This window comes from Lepidochelys kempii, chromosome 7, assembly GCF_965140285.1.
Source record: "Lepidochelys kempii isolate rLepKem1 chromosome 7, rLepKem1.hap1, whole genome shotgun sequence".
Classification (NCBI taxonomy): domain Eukaryota; kingdom Metazoa; phylum Chordata; order Testudines; family Cheloniidae; genus Lepidochelys; species Lepidochelys kempii.
The window spans coordinates 93,046,237-93,063,118 of record NC_136386.1 but is presented as its reverse complement, the minus strand read 5'-3'; the positions used below and the strand labels follow the sequence as shown (position 1 = coordinate 93,063,118).

The 16,882-nt window shown below is 36.9% G+C and overlaps 1 protein-coding gene across 1 annotated transcript in view; it reads left to right on the top strand.

The window, feature by feature from the left end:
• PLCE1 (phospholipase C epsilon 1) overlaps positions 1 to 16,882 on the top strand; it is a 291,024-nt gene that overhangs the window by 104,050 nt on the left and 170,092 nt on the right. Inside the window, exon 2 of the mRNA XM_073353850.2 lies at positions 15,074 to 15,359. Within this exon, the coding sequence (XP_073209951.2) occupies positions 15,074 to 15,359 (286 nt within the window). The remainder of the gene's footprint in view (positions 1 to 15,073; positions 15,360 to 16,882) is intronic.

Here is a 16,882-nt window from a genome sequence, read left to right as displayed (position 1 = left end):
AGATGAAATGTAAGATGCTGTTGTTATGAACTAGAGCTCATCAAAAAATTTCTGATTGAATGTTTTTTTATTTGGAAAATGCTGTTTTGGCGAAAACAAACTTCCAATGGGAATATGTTGATTTTCATGAAATTTTGTTTTTGGGAGGGGGAAAAAACAAAGCATTTAGACAAAGTCAAAGCATTCTGTCTCAACATTTTTGGAATTGAATGTTTTGATTTTTCATTTTCAAATTACTTTTTGCTTTGAAATGTCTTTTATTTTCTATTATTTTTAAAAGTCAGAACACAACATTTAGATTTTTATCAAAACAAATTTAATTTGGAAATTTTGTTGGAGATTTTGAAATTCTTTGTTTTAATTCCTGCTTGGAATGAGACAAACTGCAAAATCATGGAATTTCCCACAAAATGGAAATTCATGGTTCCCATGCAGCTCTGTTATTTACTTGACAGAATTGTGTTTTGTGAAGTTTTTGTGTTCTCAAAAATTGTTTTAAATGATTTTTTAAGACATTTTCTAGGGAAAACTACAATCTGAAGGATCCTGGTTATCTCCCATTCTTGCTTGGTTAAAAAAAAATTGATAACAAATCAAGTCTATGTATAATAGGAATGCCACACTAGTGCTGTGCATAGTATTTTACTATACACAGATTGCCTGTTATAATTATAGCAAGATAATACTGTTACCACTCAACCAACAAGTCTAACTTAAAATGTACATAATAGACTGAACTTATCAATGCTATGTTGCACTTTGGGATATATGTAAAATCTACATTTCTGCAAAATTTCAGAGGAATAAACCTTCATGTTTTGGCCACAGCAGTCAGCAAGAACCATATAGTAGTAAGACACATTTTTATGTATGCTTTCCGTTTTACCTTATGTTTGGGTATGCTGTATCTTTATGATGATAATAAAGTTATAGAGAAAGGATACAGGATTAATATTTGACCTATTTTTGTTTCAAAATGTTCTGGACTTTACACAATAAACAGCTGTTAGATATTTGGCAAAATAATTGCATTCACTAAGGTCCTAAACTAAATACCTGAGATAAAAATAAAATATGAAAAGAGAAACAGTTAAACCATTTTAATGAACGTAGGGAGTCACATGGAAGTTTTTAAAAAAAGCAAACCAGATATTCTTGAGAGCTTCTGTATCCAATATTTGGAATACTGCAATGCTCAGGAAATCATGCTTTGTTTTGGAGGAACCATCAGTCATATCCCATAGTGCCGAGAGCTGCAACAGTATTTAAGCTGCTGCTTCTCTTATTCTGCAAACCTACAGTAACGTATCTGGAACAAGGACAGAATCATCCTTATTTTATAACTGACTAAATAGAAAAACAAAATTAAGAGAAAAATATGCAGTATTTTCAAATGAATTAAATGGATTTGTAATTATAGTAATGTCTGTTGTTGTTGTAAATAAGTCTTATTGCCGAAAGGTTATCAAAATTCTACCTTGCAAATGCCATTTTAACTTTTTATAAGCAAGGCTGAGTGTTGGGGTTTTTTTAGTAGCGACGTAATGATTTATTAGATATTTTATTAACAGTCATCTTGTTTCCATTTATTTCCCAAATACGGATTTGTGAGATTATATAGATGGAATTCCTGGCTGAATTTAATCACATTTACTAATATTAATTTTCATTTTTGTGTCTGAGACCGGTTGTCCTCCTGGCGTTTTTTGTATAGTTTTGTATTAGAAGTTTTTCTATATTCTCTTTATTAACCACCAAGGATTCCACTCAGAGTTTAAAAAAACAAGACAAAAAAGAAATTCTTTAAAGCAGTAATACGTGTTCAGGTTCATGGATACCAAGAGTACAGTAGCATGGAGAAAATAGATGCCACTTTCAATCCTTTTCCTTTTGGGTATGTCATGTAAAAAACCCAAAAGATTGAGGTAGAATGCTTTTTTTCCTTTTTTTTCAATTAATCCAGAGAAGTATTAATTATGGCTCACACAATTTTATCCATCCATTTATATGCTCATCACAGTGTTAGAGATAAGAATATCCTGCTCAGTACTCATTGCTGAAATCAAATATGTGCTGAGTTCTGCACTGATGATACAAGTAATCTGGAATAAATTCAGTGTTTCATAGTCTAGCAGCACCCTTTGGCCTTATCCTGCTCTCAGTATACATGGGGATTGTTATATAGTGGTATGTGAGATAGCTCAGTCTCAGGCAATAAAAAGCTTTGAAGACCCTGAATTTGATATTGAGATCCTATGGAAAGCCCAGATAGTTTCTAGAGCACTGGGGTAATGTGTTCTTGTCAAACATTGTTATTTAGTGCATAGACTGCCACATTCTATAACTGCTGGAGCCTCTTCTAGCCCATTATATTAATTTCCAATTACAGTAATCAAGCCAAGATAGAGATCAGGAATGGTGTTGGTTGTCTAAGTTCACATCTGTCAGAATGGACCATAGTTTGATAGCTGGATAGAAGAATGTGGTTTTCTTTTCCGTTATTTGCATGTCCAGTAGTAGTGAAGGGCATCTAGACCAGGAGTGAGCAAACTTTTTGGCCCAAGGGCCACATTTGGGTATGGAAATTGTATGGTGGGCCATGAATGCTCAAGAAATTGGGGGCTGGGAAGCAGGAGGGAGTGAGGGCTCTGGCTGGGGGAGCGGGCTCTGGTGTGGGGCCAGAAATGAGGAGTTCAGGGTGTGGGAGGGGGCTCTGGGCTGGGGCAGGCGGTTAGGGTGCAGGGGTGGGGGTGTGAGTGCTCTGGCTGGGGGTGCAGACTCTGGAGTGGGGCTGGGGGGTTGCGGGTGCAGGAGGGTGCTCCGGGCTGGGACTAAAGGGTTTGGAGGCTGGAAGGGGCATCAGGACTGGGGCAGAGGATTGGGGCATGGCAGGTGGTCAGGGTGCAGGCTCCGGGTGGCGTTTACCTCAAGCAGCTCCCGGAAGCAGTGGCATGTTTCCCCTCCAGCTCCTACGCAGAGGCGTGGCCAGGCAGGAGCTGCGGGGGCAGCGCTTGGGGCAGAGGCAGCGTGTGAAGCCCCCTGGCTGTCCCTGCGTGTAGGAGCCGGAGCGGGAACATGCCACTGCTTCTGGGAGTCATGTGGAGCCACAGCACATGCAGAGTGGGGCAAGCCCGTGACCCCACTCCCCAACGGGAGCTCGATCGCCGGTTTAAAACGTCTGAAGGGCCAGATGTAGCCCCTGGGTTGTAGTTTGCCCACCCCTGATCTAGACTATGCAACATCTTGACAATGCAAGGACAGATGCCCTCAGCTGAGTATGATATTATGATGTTCAAAATGTTTTCCTTTTCCTACCAACATTGTTTCAATCTTCCCTGGTATTACCTTCAGTCAGCTGTTCTTTTTGACTGATGGTCTTGCTTAGATACTAGTTTGGCTGCAAAATAGTGCTGTATGCATTCAACATGAAGGAGGTATAAAGCTGGGTGTAATTTGCTTATTTCTGGCATTTAACTCCATCATGTCCCTTCTGTGCGTCTTTCTTTAATGGGCCCCTTTTATACCGTTTATTGGAGGCAGTCCTCTGATTAAAATAAAAGGGAGATGTATTTACACTCAATAACAAAGCAACAGAAATCATATCTACAAGAAGCATAGATTTGATTACATAAACAAAATGTATAAACCTTTTCATAATGTTTCAGTCCTACAAATAGACATGTGCATAAACCAATGAGCCTACTCATATGAGTAAAGTTACGCATATTTATGTTTGCATGCTGAGATATAAACTCTTTCTTCAGTCCTCCAGCAATTGTAGGTATTTACTTGTGCCTTAAGTAATCTGAACCATCTAGACATTATTGTATTCAGAGCTCATACCTTTAAATTAGGTCTTTCTTGATCAAGTTAGTTTTATCACAGTTTGGACCTCTACAGAAGCTATGGAATAAAGGAGGTTTGGGTATCTATGTATAGTTCACTGTTCGAGGTGGGAAAAAAAAAGTGAAGAACTATATCACTAGTTTGTGTGAGATGTCACCTGTATTTCTTGGCACATGTTCAAATGTTGCAAAATAAATACATGGTTCTTTGCAGATGGCGTTACCAAGTTCTCAAGTAATACTTTGATGGCCCCTCACTATATTTTTGTGTGTTAAGTGCTCATAGACTAGTCTGGTAAAGAGAAATTTTACTGCAGTAAAATTTAAATTTGTGAGCACTCATAAAACAGGTAAATTAGCCGTTCATAGGTAAAAATGAATTGGATTGCAGTTATTTGCAGTTGACTATAATTATGTACAGTGTCAATCTGTATTTTTTCAAAAGCTCATCTACATAAGGCAGAAGTTACACATTCAGTGCTTTAGCACATCAAAACAGACAGTGTTAGAAAATGTTATATGAAGTGCAGAGTCTTTGGAGACAGCAAGTGCCCTGAAGTTACTTTATACAATCGGGATTAGCACCATTATTCTATATATATCTCTCCAACAAAACACTGTCGCCTATTTCTGTCAACAAATGGTTTCTTTGCTTTGGCAGCTGTAGGCAACAGAATATGCCTTTATAAATTGCAGAACCCGATTTTTAAAGTATTTTGGGAAGGTAACTGCAGTTTTTAGAAATTGTAATTATTTTCATTAACTAAATATTTTTCAGAACAAGCTAGAAAGACTAACTATGCCTGCTGCTAAGGTATTTTAGAGACAGTCATTTATCAGTAAATGTGGTATACATAAATAAATTGCTGTGCTGTACTGTAGTTACACTTGAAGTACTCCTAAATGTTCATAAGTAACCAACATGAGACATGGTTCCAGTTTAAACAGGACCAATAAACAACAATTAGTGGGAAATTGGCACTTTTTAAAATTAAAATTTGACGAACCCTGAAGTTTATTAGATCTGATCTGAAAAGTTATAAGCATTCTGAATGCCCTCTTCCACCTTTCTCAGCTATTACAGATAATTTATTTTCAAAGTGAAAAGGAGTACTTGTGGCACCTTAGAGACTAACCAATTTATTAAAGCATAAGCTTTCGTGAGCTACAGCTCTCTGTGTATATATAAAGTGTACATAAGTGTACATATGTGTACATATTCTCTGTGTATATATAAAGTCTGCTGCAGTTTCCACGATATGCATCTGATGAAGTGAGCTGTAGCTCACGAAAGCTTATGCTTTAATAAATTGGTTAGTCTCTAAGGTGCCACAAGTACTCCTTTTCTTTTTGCGAATACAGACTAACACGGCTGTTACTCTGAAACCTATTTTCAAAGTGTTATTTCCAAGGCAATGGGAGAGTTGTATTGAGATTGTCAGTGGTGGGTATGTGGAAAGAGATCGCAAAAAGTCAACAATATTAGGTCTTGAGATCTTTCTTAAGACTCTTCCCTGAAAATACAACATGTTGTATTCCCAGCAATGCAGGAAGTTGCTGGATGTGACATGTATGCAGAATTAATCATAATATTATAGAAATGTAGGGCTGGAAGGGATTTGAGAGATCATCTAGTCCAGCCCCCTGTGCTGAGGCAGGCCAACTACACCTAGACTATCCCTAACAGATGTTTGTCCAACCTGTTCTTAAGACTGGAAGACTTATTCCAGTGCTTAACTATCCTTATAGTTAAATTAGATATCATGGGAAAAAATTCGAAATCTCCCTTGCCGCAGATTATGCCTATTACTACTTCCCTACCTTCAGTGGCAAGGAGAACAATCAATCACCATCCTCTTTATAATAGCCCTTAACATATTTGGAGACTGTTATGAGGTTCCCCTTCAGTCTTGTTTTCGAAAGACAAAAAATGTTCAGGGTTTTTTGTCTTTCTTCATAGGACATGTTTTCTTTTATAATTTTTGTAGCTGTCCTCTGGACTTTCTCCAATGTGTCATTTCTTTTTTAAAGCGTGGAGCCCAAAACTGGATACAGTACTCCAACTGAGGCCTCACCAGTGCCAAGCAGAGCAGAACATTTACCTCCCGGGTCTTACATACAACTCCCCTGTTAATACACCTTGGAATTATATTAGCCTTTTTTGCAGTTATCCATCACATTTTTGACTTTTGTTAAATTTGTGATCCACTATAGCTGCCAGATCCTTTTCAGCATTATTATTGCCTAGCGAGTTATTCCCAGTTCTGTATTTGTGCATTTGATTTTTTCCTTCCTAAGTGAAGTACTTTGCATGTGTCATAAATGAATTTCATCTTGTTAATTTCAGACCAATTCTTCAATTTGTTAGTCATTTTGAATTCTAATCTGGACCTACAAAGTGCTTGCAACCCCACTCAACTTTGTGTCATCTACAAATTTTGTAAGCATATTCTCCACTCAGCTATCCAAGTCATTAATGAAAATATTGACCAGGACTGGACCCAAGACAGACCACTGTGTGACCCAACTAGATATGTCCTAGTTTGACAGCAAACCATTACTTTTAAATGTTCTTTCAATCAGTTATGTACCCACTTTATAATAGTTTTGTCTAGACCACGTTACCCTAGTTTGCTTGTGATAATGTGTTGTGGGACTTACTAAGTAAAAGCCTTACTAAAATCAAGATATATGGTGTCTACAGTTTCCCCCCCTCCTTTAGGCTAGTAACTATGTCAAAGAAGGAAATTAGGTTAGTTTGGCACAATTTCTTCTTGACAAATCCATGCTGGCTAATAAACCCTATTATCGTCTAGGTCAGTGGTTCTCAGCCCGCAGGCCACTTGCAGTCCGATCAGCATGCAGCTGCAGCCCATGTGCCATCCTCCGAGATAGTATATATATTGTGTGGATGCAGCTGTAACCCACGGGGAGCTGCATATACATCCCACAATGGTAAATAGGTTGAAAATCACTGCTCTAAGTGCTTAGAAATTGATTGTTTAATAATTTGTTCCAGGTAACTTTCCAGGTATTGAAGTTAGGCTGACTGGTATATAATTCACCAGGTCCTCTTTGTTCTTCCTTTTAAAGATTGGCACTATGTTTACCTTCTCTAATCTTCTGGGACCACACCTGTTCTCTGTGAGTTCTCGAAGATAAATGCTAACAGTTCCAAAATTACTTCAAGCTAGTTTCTCAAGTACCCTAGGGTCAGTTTCATCAGGCCCTGCCAACCTGAGTACATTTAACTTATCTGAATATTTTTAACCTGTTCTTCCCCTATTTTGGCTTGAGTTCGTTCCCTCTTGTTGCTAGTATTAATTGTGTTAGCTGTCTTGTCACCATTATCCTTTTTAGTGAAGACAGAAGCAAAATAGCTATTAAACACCTCCGCCTTCTTGACATCATCTGTTATTAGCTCTCCTTCACTGCTATGTAGTGGATCTGCAGTTTCTTTCCATTTTCTCTTGCTCCTAATTTATTTATAGAACCTCTTCTTGTTACCTTTTATGTCCCTTGCTAAGTGTAACTAATTTCGTGCCTTAGCCTTTCTGATTTTATCCCTTTCTGAATGTAATTAACTAATCATAACAAAATCCTAGACCTAGTGTAGGATCGAGAATTTTTACTATTAATTTCTCTTAATTTTAAATGCTATATACACATGTTATATCTGAATGGTTCCTGATTCAATGAGAGAAGAACATGTTATATCTTCAGAGTCGAGTCTTGAGAGAGACTGCCTATGCTTTGGAGAGGTTTCAATATCTACTGATATGTTTGCTCTGAAAGTAAAGGTTATATAATGTATAATTAGTAAATGCTAATAACACTCTTTGCTTAAACCAATCAATTAAAATAGACAATATTAGACAGGGTCACATTTAAAATCTATCTGTGAACTTATGGTGTATATTCACAAAGTAATTATCTGTGCAACACCTATACCATTGAGAATTGAGCATATTATTATAGGCATTGCAGTTAGTGACACCTATAGTTAAAGTTGTATGTGCTCTCCTTTGTAAGATCATAGTTTTGGTTGCTTATAACTTTGGCAAACTTAACACTTGGCCTGAAATTTTGCATTTTGGGTATGAGCCTCAAGTTATTTGTTTTGTTCTTTTAATGTTTTAGCTAAAACAGTTTAGCTCTTTCTGAGAACAAAGAGAAAATATGTTGTTTTGTCCATGCTGGGGAAAAAAGTGCATGAATCTAAGAGAGCACACTCTCCTACAGAACTCTTCGTTTTTCCTGAGTCTCAACATTCCTTGGCTATCTAGAAAATAACCGTGAAACCCACTTCCAGAGCTTGTCTCTCCATCCTTTTCTAGGGGCAAGTGCACAGAGAAAATAACTCATCTTCTGTTACCATCTACTCTTCGCTCAAGTGGTAGAGGACTGTATTGGGGATCTTCAGATATGAGGGCTGATGATGACCCGTGGGGGGCCTGTATTGTTCAACATGATGAAATTTTTTCTTTTCAATTTTTAATTTTTAAAAAAAATTGGGAAATATCATTTTTTTAAAAGACTACATTAAATAAATATCAAGGTTGCAAAGTCAAACACTCAAAAGTTAGGAAACACCAGAATTAAGGTACCCTGTGCAATCTTTATTTGGCCTCCTTGTGCGTATGAATTATGGGCAGACTTTACTTATATGATTACACTGTTTTTTTCCACAGGATCCCTGTTTTACTCAGTGCACAGGCTGGACCTGCTTTGAGGATAAATCAGGGTTGGGTAGTGAAGAAACCTTGTCTTTAGGACCCCTGCTTCATTTGTTACAGAAGCCAGAAAGTATGTGGTGAGTGAGGCAGGGAACTGCAGGAAAAGAAAGGGTTATTTCATGGTTTAGGCAGTTGAATTTCACCCTGGAAAAAAGGATTCTATGCCTACTTCTGCCACAGGATTTCTTTATGATTTTGGTCAAACCACATTGTGATGGGTTTGGTCATAGAGATCCCCTTGGGACTGTCACCTGATGTGCTGAAGTTACCTCTGAGCCCATTTTCCCTGCCAGCTTGGGACTCCAGAACCCTGCCTTGTTGAGCCAGACACTCTAGCCTGCTGCAACACAGACCCAGGTCTGGTCCACACCCCCAAAGCTGCAGACTTCAACCAAAAACTGCTCAGCAGGTCACCTATCTCCAACACCCAGAAACCCAGCTCCAAACCCAAATAAATCCGTTTTACTCTGTATAAAGCTTATATAGGGTAAACTCATAAATATTCTACCCTCTATAACACTGATAGAGAGAGATGCACAGCTGTTTGCTCCCCCAGGTATTAATCACTTACTCTGGGTTCATTAATAAACAAAAGTGATTTTATTAAGCATAAAAAGTAGGATTTAAGTGGTTTTAAGTAATAACAGACAAAACAAAGTAAGTCACCAAGCAAAATAAAGCAAAAACACACAAGTGTAAGCCTAATACATTAAGAAATTGATTACAGGTAAAATCTCACCCTCAGAGATGTTCCAATAAGGTTCTTTCACAGACTAGACTCCTTCCTAGTCTGGGCTCAATCTTTTCCCCTGGTTCAGTTCTTGTTCGTTCCAGCAGACATCTTAGGTGTTAAGCAGGGGCTGTCTCATGACTGGCCCTCTTTGTTCTCTTCCACCCCCTTTTATAACTTTGGCACAAGGCGAGAATCTTTTGTCTCCCTGGGTCCCCACTCCTCCTTCTAAATAGAAAAGTACCAGATTTAAGATGGATTCCAGTATCATGTGACATGGTCACATGTCCTGTGAGACCTCATTCTTCATTACCCACAGGCTGGCCCACATGTACACAGGAAGGCTTGCAGGTAAATAAACCATCTACAACTAATGTCCTAGTCAATGGGAGCCATCAAGATTCTAAACCACCATTAATGAGTTATACTTCATATTTCTAGCTTCAGATACAAGAATGATACATGCATACAAATAGGATGAACGCCCTCAGTAGATTATAAGCTTTGTAATGCCTTACAAGAGACCTTTTGCATGAAGCATATTCCAGTTAATCATATTAATAAGCATATTTCCATATGGAGTGCAACATCACACATATAATCCAACATTTTCATAGCTGGCCACAGTGTGTCCCTCATTTTCTGTGTACCCAACCTGAGACACCTGGATTGTGCTTTCTAGAAGCTCTAAGCACTCACAGCCACAACTGAGGATAATAAGAGCTGAGCAATAAACCTATAAAGTGCTATAAAATGCTCTGTACTCCGAAAACTCTTGGTTTCTCAAATTGGGTATTCAAAAGTTGTTGATAGTTTTGAAAAGTTTAGGTTCAGTCTGTGTCTCAGTTCCCCAGGTGTAAAATGAGGATAATACCACTATTTCACCTCACAGGGATGTTTGAAGATAAATTCATTAATATTTTTAAAGAACTAAGATATATGAGATCACTATAGACAAAACCTTTAAGGAAAGTAATGGTTCTGTTTTCAGTGCAGGGCTTGGATGGTATGCAGTAAATAATGCATGGGGCCAACATCAAATGATGAGGATTGAAATAATTACATATTTACAGTAACCATTCAGTGAGCACACTCCATCCTGTGCGCTAAATGAGGCAGGGGTCCTGTGGACAAAATAATATGTGATCATGTCATTAAAGACTGTATTGTAATGCGTGTGTATATATATATATATATATATATATAAGGGGGCTGGATTGAGATGGCATGGGCTACATTAATTCTGGCATTTCCTAACTTTTGTGAGCTTGACTTTGCAACCTTAACATTCTTTTAATAAGGTTTTTAAAAAGTAATATATATAGGCCGATATGGTGTGGTGTAGAATACCATGGGGGAGGATCTCCCTTTTCTCCTGAACAGCATGGAGAGAGAGATGTCTCCATGGGCCCTGTGTTCAGCATTTCTTGCTACACCATTCTGAAATGCATGGCATACAATCACCCAGTTTTTCCCTGAAGTTGTTTACTGGAGGAAGTACCTCCTCTGAGAGCACCTTTTCTTCCTTGGTCAAAATTAGGACTGTGTTCTTGCTTAGAGTTCATTCTTGCTTTCCTTGAACTAAGTAACTAACTTCATGCCTATATAGTCCAATCCCCTGCTTGGAGCAGGGGGTGGGACTAGATGACCTTCTTCTAACTCTAATCTTCTATTAGTCTGTGATTGTGCAGAATTCATAAAACAGTTGTATTCTAAAAAAAAAAAAAAAAGTGCCACAATTAAAACCTTAATGTTTTCCATAGAATGTTAGAAAAAGTTAAGAAACCAGATGAAAAATAATATTAATTATGGAAAAATGACAAGGTCTCATGCCTTTATTTCAGTATACCATTACATTCTCACTGGAGTTAAGAAATCTGTATTTGTTATCTAGTAATAAGCTAAGTTTGATTCATCCTGTTGACATCAAATGCCTAAAGATCTCATTCATTGTTTTCTAATTTTAGAAGGAGCCCTTAGAGGTCAGTCAGGTTGTCTCAACATTGGGTTCTGAGTCACAGATGCTGTATTTCTAATAAAATTAAGAGCTTCAGAAGTGACTCACCTTGGAAAAGTTTAAATCCATGGAGATTGTTTATGTGGTTTATATTCTATATTAACAAGTCTGAGAGTTTTCTGTCTGGGAGTAATTGAATTGCATTACTAAATGTGATATTAAATTATCAATTATCATAATAGTAAATTACACATTATAGACTAAATAAAATTGAAATTTGTTTCCCCAAAGTTGTTGTATTGGAATAAACAAATACTAAATTTAAGTTTAAAATATTTATTTTAATAAACATTGCATTATATTTGAGTCCCAAATGTTATGGCTCAAAATGAATTCCAATATATTACTTGGGAGCCAAATTCTGCAGCACTAGTTCAAACAAAACATCAGTTGCTTTCAATGAGTGTTTTGCCTGAATGAAAACTGCAGAATTGGTACAAGGTATCAAAAATATCACATTAATTTATATCTTTTTATGCATCTGTTCAAATTACGTTTAGAGTTTTAAGCATGTTGCAACCATGCCTTTAACTATAAGTTGAGTCTAGTTGTACTGTAGTAAAACTGTGTTCATATTGCTGTATGGTGATATAAATGATATGAAAGTAAACCACTAATGGTTGCTGTTTATCTCCCATTGGTATAATATAGAAAGGGCAAAATGGAGTGGGGTCTGCCAGTGAAGTAAATTGAAGCCTAATGCGCACATTTATAGATAGAATTTTTCGTAATTTCAAGTTAAATTACAATGTTAAATATGTGTGAGGATGCTTTGGGAGTAAAACACACAACTGAGGGGCAGGGGAAGGGCAGTTGACCAAAAGCAAACCATTTCCAAAGATCATCTAGAAAAAACTGTTAAGCAAGTAGCACTGTTTGTGCTACCATCACATTACTGTGCATGTCTATAGCACCTTTCACTTAAAAATTCTGAAGTGCTTTATGAATGTATATTTGTATATCATTATAATTAATTATATATATGAAAGTTAAAAGAACAAATAGAATTCAGCCCAATATATGTGAGAGAAGCAGCCATTTTGTCAATAACATAGTCAATGAATTTAAAAAAAAACAACTCTAAATAGGAAGTGCTTGTGAATAAGAAAGGCAAAGTGGACAAGCATGAACTGATAGCCTTACACCAAAACTTGCAGATAGCTAGAGGACTTTGGTGAGGAAGATCCAGGGATGAGGTCCTTGAACTGAGAAGACTGCCTCCAGTCTGATCAAAATGAAAGCTGGTGTTGGAGAACAAGGACAACTTGACTGAACTAACATTGCCCTGTTTAATTGTGATAGGACTGAATGTAGTGTGTTTTCAGTGAGGGATCCTTGACTGTGGAATTTGCTTCTGTTGGTGTTCCAGAGACTGGATTTGTTAATCTTCAGGTTGTGCTGCAAGGCTCATCTGTTTTATACATTTTAGAAGGGGTGATGAATAATTGCTTGGTATAACTTTATAGTCTGAACTGTGGTGGTTTGGGAGAGTCCTTATTTTTGGGACCTTAGACCCTATTTTATATTGCTTTTTATAAAGATTGTATGTTTGCCCTGGATGGGAAATTTTGTAGTAAATAGAAATACATACCTAAGTTGGACTTTGGCCACAACACCGTAGCTAACATTGCCAGGTTAAATGTAAAAGGGATCTTTAATGGAACAAAGTCTTAGTTTTACATCTTATTCGGAAGATGGTATCTCTAGGGAATTGATTAAAGAAAAGTGCCTGAATCACTAGCACCACTCTCTACCACCTAGGTTTTTTTTGGTAGTCTCGTGTCTAAGCAATGAATCATTATACTGATTAGCTATCAAGATCTCATGGAATCACAGTACAAAGTTATTGAAGGACTGAACTAATGGTCTGAGTCCAGATATGACAGTACTATGCACCTTTACAAGGTGGTCTGGGCTCAGGACTCTCTCATCTATTCAGTTAGGGTGAAGAGTATTATGGAGATCGAGTCATTTGTAGGAGGAAGATTTGTTCATGGTACAATGACAGATAAGTGCTTACCCCTCCCATGGACTTTCATTCAAGTTAGGTGCATAACTGTCATCTGTAACTTTGAAAATCTCCCTTCAGAGGCACTTCAGTTCTGATTTCAGAGTGCAGCAGACTTTGTCTTGTTGTCCTACATAGTGTATGAGGCAAAATCTACTATTTTATAAAATATTATAAAAAATATTCTAGTAACATTAGTACAACCTTGGATGCCGTATTTTTGACAATTGTTTGTGTTTGTAGATTTTGTTGATACTTTACCTCACAGGTTTCAGAGTAACAGCTGTGTTAGTCTGTATTCGCAAAAAGAAAAGGAGTACTTGTGGCACCTTAGAGACTAACCAATTTACTTGAGCATGAGCTTTCGTGGCATCCGATGAAGTGAGCTGTAGCTCATGAAAGCTCATGCTCAAATAAATTGGTTAGTCTCTAAGGTGCCACAAGTACTCCTTTTCTTTTTCCCTCACAGTTCATCCTGAGTAGCCTACCTTCTGCTGCTCTGTATCTAGATTTCCCCTTTCTTTATAATGTGTTCTCTTTCCTTTCATGTCGCCATGTCTGGAAATACTGTAGCAGTGAACCTTGCTTTGAGGGTGGAGAGAAAGGAAACCCAAGAGCTAATAAAATAATTTTAATAAGCAAAGCAAATGCAGTCAGTCTCTCACCTAGTAAAATCCTTCCTTAATCTGCAGCATTCATAAGATTAACTTGTCTGTTTTAAAACTACTTAAATGTTAAATTCAGAAGTAATTATTTCAGGTAGAGTAGATTTATTGAGTGAAGTGAGAATAATGATTTAAGTCCAAAGGTGTAAATTGCTTGCACTGCTGTCTGGTTTCGGGACAGGCCTTTGCAGCTTATCTCGGTATCCATACTGGTAACTATTTAGCTAACCTTTTGCTACATTCACTTTTGGTTTGCTAATTCATATTATTTAATTTCAAAAAGTAAATCTTGAAAACAGAGTATTAACATTAATCGGCAGTTTAGCCATATAAGACTGTGAAATATCAAGTGTTTCCTTGTATATTACATGAAAAAGATTTCTGGAAGCTTTTTGCTTTGATCATTAGGCTCTTTTAAAGTAAACAAAAATTACTTGGTAGCTAAGCCATAGAATGAACTTAATTAGTGTCTGAGCATGAGTATTGGAAAAAGAGAACTAAACCAATATTAGGCAGAGAACCTAGGCATATGCTGGATGTAGGTAATGAGCATAATACCAGAACATTTTGAAAGATTGTTCTTATGGATTAAAAAAAAACCAAAACCCTAAACCAAAAAAATCTCTTAATGAAACTGTTTTTACTGCCATTGAAATCAATAGGACATTATTAATTAGTCAAAAAATGTCTAGTCTTATAATAATGTCATAAATAATTTTTAATTTAAATGTTGCCTCAATTTCTCTTCATGGCATATTTTAGTAATATGATGATCAGTAAAGCCTGTTTGGAATTGGGACACACTAAAGTAGTAGTTTTTAAGCATCCTGTTAGAAAACAGCCTTATTTAAATAGCTAGTTTAAAATCCCCACTCAAAATCTTTGCAAATAAGGTTTGGATTCTTAGTATTTTACAGTTTAATATATAAATACAATGTTCTAGCTGCTAGAGTCTTTACTCTTTGAGCCCATTGAACTTTTACAAGAAGCCATGCTGATGTTTTTTCGGAAGGTTCAATTTATTGTCCTCAGCAAATTGAACTAACACTTCATGCTTTTATATTTTTCACAGATCTACAATGCAGTGAAGGAGGAAGAGGCGGCGGAAGATACTTTTGAATATTGTCTCCATCCTCTGAGAGAGCTTCCAACACTAGATGCAGATTGCAGATGCAAAAATGTCTCTTTTGTAAAACTATGCGTAGAAAGTGCTTGCTCTGAGTACCGTGCCACTTTACAAAGGACGTCACTCTCTAACTTTATCACTGGTGCTCTACTAGAAGCAACTACATCACTGGGAGCAAGAAGTGGTCTTCTAAACATCTTTGGAGGGTCAACTGGAAGAACAATGCTTAAAGGTAATAAAGGAAAATTTTGTTGTTTTGAACTTTTATACAAATATATTAAGTACAGAAAATCTTCATATTATAGAATGCTGCACTGTGTACAATAATGTATATTCCCCTATGTGGAACTGGCGTAGATAGGCGAAAGTACTGTATGCTTGCAGAAGCTTTCCTGTACAATTCAGTCGGTGAAGAAGAGGGTAGCTGTGTCAGTTTGGTGAGATAGTAAAAATGCCTGTAAACTGAAATATTCCATATAACAAAAGAAATGTCAATATTTGTTTCTCTTTAGAAATGTTCCTGTCACCATCCCAATAATTAAAGTTTATGCCATAGTTGTCAAGACAGGTTTCTTTGTACTGTAATATCTAAATATTTGGCAAGAGCTCCTTTTTATCAATTGAATGGACTCATTACTTTAGACAAGTCTATACTATATCTAATAATTTTTGTTGTCATTATTATTTTACACAGTACTATACTATAAGCATATGTGGTTCGTTAAATACTGGTTTTCTATGCCCTCCTCTCTGTTGTATCTGAACACCTCAGATACATTAGTGTACCCTATAAGAAAGGGAAGTGTGTTTTCTCAACTGGGGTTTTGAAGCAATAGAAATTGTTACTTGCCCAGAGTCACGCAGAGTCTGTGACAGAACTGGGAACAGAATCAAGATCTCTTGGGTCCCAATCCAATTCCTTAATCAGAAGATCATCCTTCTTCTCTTTACAGACAAATAATGGTACAGTTCCTGCTCAGAAGAGTTTACAATTGAAGGCCTCACTTCTGCAATCTGATCAGTGTGATTGGATCCTTGAGCCTGCGTAGAGTCCCATTAAAGTTAATGAGACTATGCATGAGTACAGTTGTCTGCTCATGCAAATCAGATTATAAATTAAAGCCCTAAAATGGATGGGGGGGATTAGGAATAGGTGGTAAACTGTGAGTGGAAGAGGGCTAGGGATGTGTCAACAATAAGAACTTGCAGTTTAGGTCACTATGCACAAGTCTTGAGAGTTTCATTTATTATTATAATAAAAAAAGAGTGCTTATAAACCTTCCTTGAAGAAGTGTGTTTTGAGAAGGAACTTGGAAAAGATATAATGAGATAGAGACAGAAAGGAGGCCCTAGATATAAGCTAAGTGGTCTCAAGGAAGAAGGCATGAAGCTGAGTGCAAAAGAAGGAAGCGAAAGCAGTGATTAGTGAATGGATTGGAAAGGGATAAGAGGAAGAGCTGGAGAGTGTAAGTGTAATGATAGTACAACAGTAGCAGTGCTATAAATAGGACTAGAAAATGTTCACAAAAACAGAGAAATTATATACATTTATTTGAAAATTTATTGAAAAGTAGTTACCAATGTTATATACATCTAACTATGGAAAACCTAGAATCATCTAGTTACTAGTTTGCAGTTACAAAAAATACATTTAAGTTTAAACATTTTGTTCTGTATATTTGTTTAGCTATCTAAATCTTGGTAACTGCAGGTATTGATCAAAATAGCATTATATAGGGCAAAGATTGGAGGGAG